Source organism: Capricornis sumatraensis, chromosome 2, assembly GCF_032405125.1.
Source record: "Capricornis sumatraensis isolate serow.1 chromosome 2, serow.2, whole genome shotgun sequence".
Classification (NCBI taxonomy): domain Eukaryota; kingdom Metazoa; phylum Chordata; class Mammalia; order Artiodactyla; family Bovidae; genus Capricornis; species Capricornis sumatraensis.
Window position 1 is genome coordinate 159234895 of NC_091070.1, and position 10198 is coordinate 159245092.

The window sequence follows — 10198 nt, forward strand, 5'->3', positions numbered from 1 at the left end:
TCACTTTCATGCATTGAAGAAGGAAATGGCAACCCACTCCAGTGTTCTTGCCTGGGGAATCCCAGGGACGGGGGAGCCTGGTGGGCTGCCATCTATGGGGTCGCACAGAGTCGAATATGACTAAAGCGACTTAGCAGGCAGATTCTGGTAAAGAATCTGCCTGCAATGTGGGAGATTTGGGTTCGATCCCTGGGTTGGGAAGATGCCCTGAAGGAGGGCATGGCAACCCACTCCAGTATTCTTGGGCTTCCCTTGTGGCTCAGCTAGTAAAGAATCTGCTTGCAATGCGGGAGACCTGGGTTCGATTCCAGGGTTGGGAAGATTCCCCTGGAGAAGGGAAAGGCTACCCACTCCAGTATTCTGGCCTAGAGAATTCCATGGACTGTATAATCCATGGGGTCACAAAGAGTCGGACACTGAGCAACTCTCACTTTTCGCTTTTCTGGTGGGGCTGGAGGCTATGTCCGGATGACCAATCCCCAGTAAATCCTCTGGAGACTCAGGCTCTGGTGAGGCTCCCCTGATGGTGCCATGCAGGTTGTCACATATCTTTGCTGCAGAAGTGAGCACTGTCCACCTCCATTGAGAGAAGACAAGCCCTGCATGTGGAAGGCTCCAGCATTCTGCCCCCTACATCTCTTCCCTTGGTTAATTTTAATCTGTATTCTTTGGCTACAAAAACCATTGTTGTTTAGTTGCTCAGTCATGTCTGACTTAGGCATCCTTAGGTGGGGTCTGTGAATGCATACCGCTGATAGCTACTTTATTGCCTTCGTGTGTGTATCATTCTTCTGAGTTCCCCAAAAGTCAAAGATTTCTGGTTTCCCTGGTGGCTAAACAGGTGGTTATATCATTTACTAAAAGGGAGGGACACAAATGTAGAAGCAAGTTATATGGAAAAACAATTTACTGATCTTTAAGTGGGTGTTTGAGACCTGGCCATAGGGATAGTTTAAGAGCCAAGTAGAGGTGCGGTTCAGAGCTTGCCTTGCAGAGACTGGATTTGGAGACCCGGCTGTTGAAGTCACAAGCATTAAGGTGGTTAACACTCTGGAAAGGGATGGTCTGACTTGCAACTCTGTAACACCTGGTTAGTAAGTGTTCCTGAACGATGGTATAGTACGTTGGGAACCATCAACACTTAAGGGCCATACAGAGCAAAGCCAGCACGGAATGAGGCTGACAATAAGAAGCCATAGAGTTTGGAGGATCCCTCAGAGTGGTGTGATGCAATACAAGAGAAGTTCCAACAAAGAAGGTTGTTCAGAGTGCGCTGGAATGAGGTGAAGCAGGAGAGAATTCTGCTTGACCACTTACCCGCAGAGGTCTTCCATGACGACAGAGGGGACGAGTAATTCTATTTTGAAGAAGAGATGCTGCGCAAACAGGAAGAAATCCCGGTCTCACTGGGCAAGGGCTTTAAGGTGGCAGTGAAAAGAAATTTTTTCAGCTCTTCTCTGCCTTTAATAAAGCCGTACTGTATCTGAAAGTTTGGTTGAGACTACCGTCTCGGGATCTCTCTTTTCAAGCCCTCTCAGTAATGAGCATTAGAACTCCCTGTTTAGGGACGTGTGAGGCCAGCCTTCAGCCTCAGTCCCCCAGAAGTGAAGTAGCTCAGTCGTGTCCGACTCTTTGCAACCTCGTGGACTGTAGCCTACCAGGGTCTTCCGTCCATGGGATTCTCCAGGCAAGAATACTGGAGTGGGTTGCCATTTCCTATTCCAGGGGATCTTCCCGACCCAGGAATCGAACCTAGGTCTCACGCATTGCAGGCAGACACTTTAACCTCTGAGCCACCAGGAAAGACAAACCCGGGCGCAAAAACGCGACGCAACCGCCAGGGGGCGCAGGCCTCCGGCCCACCAGCGAGACTTGGGGCGGGGTCAACTGCGGGGCGGGCCCTGGAGTGACTTCCGGTTTCCGGCGGAGCCCTGGGCGGAACGGTGCAGCAGTCATGGCAGCGGAGGAGAAGGATCCTTTGAGCTATTTCGCGGCTTACGGGAGCAGCAGCTCAGGCTCCTCGGACGAGGAGGATAACAGCGAGCCGGAGGAGACAAGTCGTAAGGCCCAAGATCCAGCGAAGTCGGCCGGCGGCAATGGGAACAAGGCGGAGAAGCGGCTGCCTGGACCAGACGAGCTGTTCCGGAGCGTGAGTCGCCCGGCCTTTCTCTACAATCCGCTCAACAAACAGATAGACTGGGAGAGGCACGTCGTCAAAGCTCCAGAGGAGGTGAGGTCCCCGACCCCGTTTCTCGATCTTGGTCCCAGCCTCCACCCCCTTCCTCCTGAGCCCCGTCTTGAGGACCAGCTGTCCGCCCCTCACACGCAGTCACGCCCTGCGGGATGCCGCACCACCCTGTCCCACTTCCAGCCCTGGGGAGCCCGGGCCCCTTTCCCCCAGCCTGGTGGGTGTCATACTGGACCCGCAGCCCCCGCCCCCTTGTGAGGAGACCCAAACCTCCACACTCGGTGCCCTGACCCCGCGCGGCGAGGACTAACGGTGGTGACTCCCCCGCCCCCCCTGCTGCAGCTTCTCCCCGAGACCCCTTCCCTTTGACGCCGAAGTGCCTGCGGTGCTGCCTCCAAGACAGTGTCTGCTGCAGCCTCCTGAAGGGGTCAGCCTTGGCGTAGTATCTGAGACTGGATTCTTCTTTGGTAACTAAAAGTTATTAGCTTTATTCGTACAGGGAACCCTTTGGCTTTTCACTTAACAGTATTGTGATTTTGATGGAAAAATGTGTCTTTAAACCTTAAAAAAAAAAGTCAACCTGAACAGTAAGCGAACGGCAGGGAGTTGCATGTGCCCACATCGATTATAGAAACCTCGGTTCCTCACAGTGCTTCTTAATGTGTTTGCTTAACAGCCTCCAAAGGAATTCAAAATATGGAAGTCAAACTATGTACCACCTCCGGAGACGTACTCTACAGAGAAGAAACCTCCCCCTCCAGAGCTGGATATGGCAATAAAATGGTCTAACATTTATGAGGACAATGGTGATGATGCCCCACAGAATGCTAAGAAAGCTAGGCTTCTACCAGAAGGGGAGGAGACAGTGGAATCAGGTGAGGAAAGTCAGACTCCAGTGGTAATACCTTTTGATCCCTGTGATGAGTTTTAAAAGAATGAGATATTTAACGAATGAAATTTAAATCTATTGAGTTAAACTGATTATGATGGTCTTTGGCTATCTTTTGCTCTGTTTTTGAGAAAGGTCATAAAATATTCAGGATTTAAAGTGAAATCTTTGATATCTCAACCAGTATTATGTGTGATATATGATGTCTTATTGTTAGAGCAACATGAGTCACTTCATAAACTCTTTGTTGTAATCACAGTTGTGAAGTGGTGAAGGTTTTGCTTTATGTTAAAGCAGTTGTGCTTTAGAGCTAAAATTAGCATCACAAAATGAATTTCTTACCCTTAATACATAATGATTAAAAATAGTAGTAAGATAATGACTTAGTTGTCTTGCCTTGTTCATAATATTGTGATTCCATCTCTTGCTTGGATTTTAAGTGTTAGGTAGTTAGAGTAGGAAAAAGGAGTCATAAGTAATCACAGTAATCTCTACTTCCATACTTTTACCCACTCCACCTTCTGGCCTCACTTACTTAAAACCCTTCACCAGCAGCAGAGTCAGGCCTCTGTGATAGACTACATTTTTCTCTGCCCTCATTTCACATGGCCCCCTTGTAGTAGTTTATGTGCTCAGTTGCATCCGACTCTTTGCAGCCCCATGCACTGTAGCCTGCCAGGCCCCTCTGTCTATGGCATTTTCCAGGAAAAATTACTAGAGCAGGTTGCCATCTCTTAAGATCTTAAAATTCAGCACTGAATAGACCAAGCTATTTAATGGTTCCTTTAATACCTTCAGTGGTTCCATATATGTTTCTCCTTAGTCTGTGGTTAAAGATTTGTTCCTCTGTACCACATGCATGTGCATGCTCAGTCACTCAGTCACGTTCGACTCTTTTTCACGTCCCACTCTTGGTGACCTCATGGACTGTAGCCTGCCAGGCTGCTCTGTCCACGGGATTTCTCAGGCAGGAATCCTGGAGTGAGTTGCCATTCCCTTCTCCAGGGAATCTTCCCCACCCAGGGAACCAACCTGAGTCTCCTGTGTCTCCTGCATTGGCAGGTGGATTCTTTACCCACTGAGCCACCTGGGCTTCCCATGGATGGCACTTACCACTCTTTATGTGCTGTTTGTTCGTAAGTCTGTCTCCTTTATAAAAATGAGTTTCTTAAATACCAGGATCCAGGGGTTATTCATGTTTGTATTGCCATTTGTAGTACATTTTAACTGTTTAATGGATTATTGGACTAAATATTTTTGACTGTCATTTTTATGGAAGAGTGTGCTATTTTTCTTACACAAATTTCTGATCTTCCCATAATACAAGTGCTTACTTTACTTAGCTCCTTTTACAACTGTAGAGAATTTTCTTGTGAGAGAAAGGGTAACAAACTGGTTGAAGGTCTTACTCCAGTTTTTGTTTGCGTTTTTTAAGGAATAGGATATTTATTCAGATCTAAAATATCTTTTCAGAAAATTAATACTTGTTAATTCCAAATGGAAAAAAATAGTAACTTCATTTTGGAGTTACTTCATTGTAGAGAAGCCTGGAAGACACGATTTTAATCAAGTGATTAAACTGAACATTATAAGTAATAGGACAAATCATAACTGTCACTTGAACACAGCATCACATTGGTGATATTCCTGTCAAACACAAACATATCCAAATTGAAGGATAATTCCACAAAATAATGAGCTGAGTCTTCAAAAGTATCGAGATCATGAAAGTCAAAGAAAGATTAAAGAAACATTTTTGACTAAAGGACCCTAAAGAGATGGGACAGTTAAATGGAGTATACAGTCTGAAGTGTATACTCTCATTTTTTTTTTTGACTAAAGGGGATATTACTCTCCAGTTTTGATTCTACCTGGTTTTTCCATTTTTTTCATGACTTCTGGTGTGAATTAGAAATCACTAGTGAAGGCATATTTTCAGTAAATGGCATCTCTTTGGAGATGCCAAATGAAGTGGACATTTAAAATGCCTCATTTTATAGTAGTTTTATATAGTTAATAAAAAGCACTTTTGCATAAATTACCTTTAATCCTTACAACCCCTTGTGAAACCATTAGGGAAATGTCGAAACAAGAGCTTATGTGACTTGTCCAAGGTCACAAAACTAGACAATGCCAAGCTCTAAAATAATACTTTTACCTAAGTTTTCTTACTCTTAGCAACCTAGTACAGAGTTAGTATGTTTGTTATTACTGTTTGTAGACAAGGAGACAGTTGCAGCTTAAAGAATTTGCCTAACTTCACACAAGTAGGAAGAGACAGAACAGGAATCAGATTTTTAAATGGAAACGATGCTTTATTAAACTGGGGTTTAGTCTCTTGATGTTTTCCAAGCCAGGGTGCTTGAGAAGTATCTGTCCTGTGGGAAGAATCGGCAGTAAGGCCATTAGAGTTAATGTTCAATCCAGGTTGTCAGTAGACTGGTGCTCTTCTCTTTGTTCCTGTGTGGAAAAGCCTAGGCTTATATACCAGGACAAACAAGTAGAAAGAATTATCTTTTTTCCAGCTTGCCTTTTAAATTCAGATAGAAGAAAATATGTGTCAGATAATGCTGCTAGTCCCATGATAATTTCTGACCATACGATGGCCCTCTACTAGGAAGTGGATATTGGCAATGTCAAAAAACAAAAGGATCCCAGTGCTCAGCCAGCTTAAAGCTGGATTATGAGATTGAAAGATAATACTGAAATCTTCAGTTCTGACTTTAATGTTGGTTGTTGAGTGTAACTGTCCTTTTTTTGTAATAAATAACCTTCCTTCTTAGAAGTGATTTTTGCCATTTCAGTCTCCTGTGCCATGTTAACAAGTCGATTTCCCATCATCTTTTTTTAGCTTTTTTTAAAATTCATAAAAAATCTTGTATTAGAAGTTCCACACTCTTAAATTATCTCATTTTCTAGATTATCAGATAACTTTGATTTTACTTTTCTTCTCATTTTTCTGCCCTTTGGCCTCTTTTTACCAGTTAACTCCTTCTAGATAGAAGAAGCTGGGAAAAATTCAAAACTCATTACAGAGCCTTACTACTTACCAGCACTTGTTTAAAGAATTTATAAAGTTAGTTTCTGTTAATAATTTAAACTTGTTTGCTTCAAGTGATGTGAATTCCATATAAAACAACTGCTTCCTTAGTGCATCTGTAGTAGATAGCACAGAGTAAAAATAAGAAACTCAGTAAAGTTGATTAAACACTTCGTTTTTTTTCCCTAAGGCAATGCCTTGTTATATCACTAGATGGCATTAGCTCTTCTGTTCAGCGACTAGTAAGAAGTTATTTTTCTAGCCTCAGTAGTTTGTTTTTCCTTGTTATTCAGTTAAGTGTTCTTGTAGTAAGTGACAGACTAAAAGCAGAAGTGTCTTAGGATCGTCTTTTTAGTATATGTTAGCAGTGCATTTTCTAGTAGAGTTTAAAAGTAATTTCAATTTTTATATTACTAGTGAAAGGAATCTCAAAAGTCAGGCATGCTGCTGCTGCTGAGTCACTTCAGTCGTGTCCCACTCTGTGTGACCCCATAGACGGCAGCCCACCAGGCGCATGGTGATAATTAGAATCCAATTAAAAAACAAAGACCTTGGCTGGTTTTGAAGATGCATTACCTGCTTTGATACTAATTATTGTCCATATCAACAAAAGAAATATTCTGAATATGGTAGTTATCAGAAGGGAATTGAAGGCTTAGGGGGTTTCTTTTGTTTTTTTTAATTTATTTATGTTTGGCTGAGTTGGATCTTAGTTGCCTCATGCAAAATCTTTTTTGGTGTGGCACTTGGACTCTCTAGTTGGGGCACATGGGCTCAGTAGTTGCCATGCGAGGGCTTAGTTGCTCAAAGGCAGGTGGGATCTTAGTTCCCTGATCCACATCCCTTGCATTGCAAGGCAGATTCTTAACCACTAGACCACCAGGAAAGTCCCGGCTTAAGGTTTTCAGTTTATTTTTCCCATAATGAGTTTGTGATCCGAAAAACAAATGAACAAACAAAACAGAAGCAGACTCCTTGATAAAGAGAACAAACTGGTAGTTGCCAGAAGGGAAGGAGTTAAGGGGACAGGTGAAACATGTGAGTGGGATTAAGAGGTGCAGACTTCCAGCTATAGAATGAGTTAAAGTGCAGGGATGTAATGTACAGCATAGGGAATATAGTCAGTAATACTGTAATAACTGTGCAGTGACAGGTGATAACTAGGCTTATTATGGTGATCATTTCATAATATATAAAAATATCAAATCGCTGTGTTGTACACCTGAAACTAATGTTAGTGTCAATTATAATCCAATTTTTAAAAAAAGAGTAGTGACAGAACTCCTCAGTCTTTATCAGAAGAATATCAAAAAATAACATGTAAAAATGACTGTGAAGTGTTGAATAATAACAGTGACGTTGGCATTGTTCTCTTGACAGTTAATAATAAAAGGGAAGTTGAAAAAAAAAGTCCATGTTCTATATCAGTTGGCTTCCCAGATTTTTTAATATGAAGTCCCCTTTCGCATCAGAACATTTTTTTATAGGTTACCACATGGGTAGTTATTGAACTTTGAGTGTCTCTTGATTGAGAAATAAAGTACAAAGAATTCAGTGATGTGCTTAAAATAAATTTGTACTTTATAAATCATAACATCTCCTACATATAATTTATTCCATCTGTGTGGAGTTCTTAAAATAATGCCACACGTTTGTTCAAGGATGGGAACTAACAGCTGCTCTGTGCTACCCTGTATTTTGTTGAAATGTGTAGCTGGATTGTTGTAACTGAATTAAAGGGTCCACTGTTTCAGATTTTACAATATTTTTATTTATTAATTAAAATTTTTCTGTGACTACAGATACTAATAACGTTTTCGAAAAGTGTAAACGACATGGTTTTAATTTGAGGTTCTTCTCCCCTCCCCTCTCCCGATTCTCCATAATATGAAGGGGGGGAAGAAGCCTGTTTTTGTCTTGCCATTGGAATATTCTGACCCTCCTGGGAATGGGGGAGAAAGTAGAACTACCTACATAGGACAAAATTGAAAATACGGTTTCAGTGAACCATCTACCTGTGAGTGCTTTTTTAACTTCAAAAAGTAAATGTGGGGGTGGGGATGGGGAGATGAAATAGGGAGGGAAGTTGTTTGTGGGAGAGAGAAGGCAGATTAGAAGGGAAAGACTACCAGATAGTCACTTAAATAATGTCATGGTTAAATTGACATCTTCTTTTGTAAAAAACAACAGAAAATATCCCATTCTTAACATGTAGATTATGTATTTAAATATTCACCATGTATATACTGTAGAATATTTGAGAATCACTTTATCAGAACAAATTTGATTTTCTTATTGTCAGCTGCCTTTAAGTTTTTGTTTTTTATTGGAAAACTTTGAAAGAAACATTAGTTGAGGATGATGATTTTATTATAGAGTCAATGAAATTTTAATGTTTAATATTTTTTTAAAGTTACTGATTGAAACTCTTCCTTTCCTATTTAAAGATGATGAAAAAGATGAGCATACTTCTAAAAAGCGCAAAGTAGAACTGGGAGAACCAACAAAGAAGAAAAAATAGACAAGAATGACAAGAATCTTTGGACTGCAAAACTTGTGGGTCTTTTTGGCAAATTAAGTTGATACTGTAAATTATTATGAAACAACGTCTCCATGAAAATATATGTTAATTAACTAATGATTATTCCTGCTGGAACGTTCCACTGTAGAATTCATTTTTTATTTAAAAATATGTATTTAAAACTGAAATGGTGACTTGTGATTGTGTAATTGACAATGCTCGGAAGCATTCTTGCTACTGCAGAATTGGTGACATGCTTTGAGTTTCATCCCAAGTTGACATGCCAGTGTTCTGTGAACCTTTTATAAAGGAGTATATTTTTAAAGTAAATACATTGTAATGTACTGTGAACTTGTAGGGTGCTTTTCAACAGTGTTTGTACAGTGTAAATAGATCATAAAAATAAATTTACCGATATTACTGTATAACATTAACATTTGAATATCTGTGACAAGTACCCTTTTTGCCATGTGACCTTCTAATAGTGGATATTTCCATTTTGGAAGTGCCTCCATGTTCTAGGTGCTTTGTGCATGTATTATCTCTGATCTGTAGCCTAATAAAGCAGGTATTAGTAGCCTCATTTTATAATAGAGATTAATTTATCCAAGGTTACACAGCTAGTGAGCAGTGGATTTGGGATTTAACTCAGGACACTTGAATTCTGGAAATCACACTAAACCATGTATCTGGCAATCTGCATTTAGTCATCTCTTAGGAACTGCAGTTACCCTATTTTCCAGGTACTCTTCTGTGTTAATCGGGAGATCTCTCCTGGTTATGTTACTGCACTTATCACATACACCTTATGTTATGATCTTTTGTATATTTGCCTCTTATATAGTACGCTTGCCAGAGATAAGGATCTTCTACAAGTTGCTAGATGTAGCAAATGAAATTATAGGACAACCAGTTAAATTTGAATTTTAAATAACAATTGATGTTCTAGTATATGCAATATTGGGGACATAATTATACTAGAAATTTGCTTATCTGAAATTCAAATACAATAGCCTCTTCTGTTTCATCTGGTAACCCTACTTCTATGTGTTTTCTTTATGCAACTCCTATTTTAATGCTTTGCATATGATAGTAAAATCAACAAGGGGTATTTAGGGAGATGATAACCTTAGATTTGACTTACACAGTCCAAAATGCAGTCCAGTTGTTTATAACATTTTGAAACAGAAAAAGAAAAGGTTATGTACTCCATCAGTCTTTCCATGATTCTTAACGCCTTTAAGAGATAGGAGTTACAGGACTTTATTGAGTTTTTAAAAATCCCCAGTCTGAATAGTTTCCCCTACACTGAAAACCAACATTCAAAAAACTATAAAATTTGTTGAGAGCATAGATCAAGTAGATTAAAGTTTGTAAAAATCATTAAAAGGATGCTAGTCACAGTGTTTTGTGAACTGAGGAAGGGACATGAGTGTGATAGCTTCCACGGTATCGTAAACTTAAAAATCCAGTTCTACAGCTGCTTATTCTCTAGGTTGATAACTATCTGAATTCCAAAGTTGAAGTAATTGATAGAGCATGAAACCTTTTGCTTAAAAT

The 10198-nt window shown here is 40.4% G+C and overlaps 1 protein-coding gene across 1 annotated transcript; it reads left to right on the forward strand.

Annotated features, from left to right (window-relative positions):
* Nucleotides 1-1954: 1954 nt before the first annotated feature.
* Nucleotides 1955-9008, forward strand: C2H1orf52 (chromosome 2 C1orf52 homolog). The gene is made up of 3 exons (XM_068966127.1): nucleotides 1955-2230; nucleotides 2865-3063; nucleotides 8565-9008. The coding sequence occupies exons 1-3, from the start codon at nucleotides 1955-1957 to the stop codon at nucleotides 8636-8638; spliced, it is 549 nt and encodes a 182-aa protein (XP_068822228.1). The 3' UTR covers nucleotides 8639-9008.
* The last annotated feature ends 1190 nt before the right edge of the window (nucleotides 9009-10198 follow it).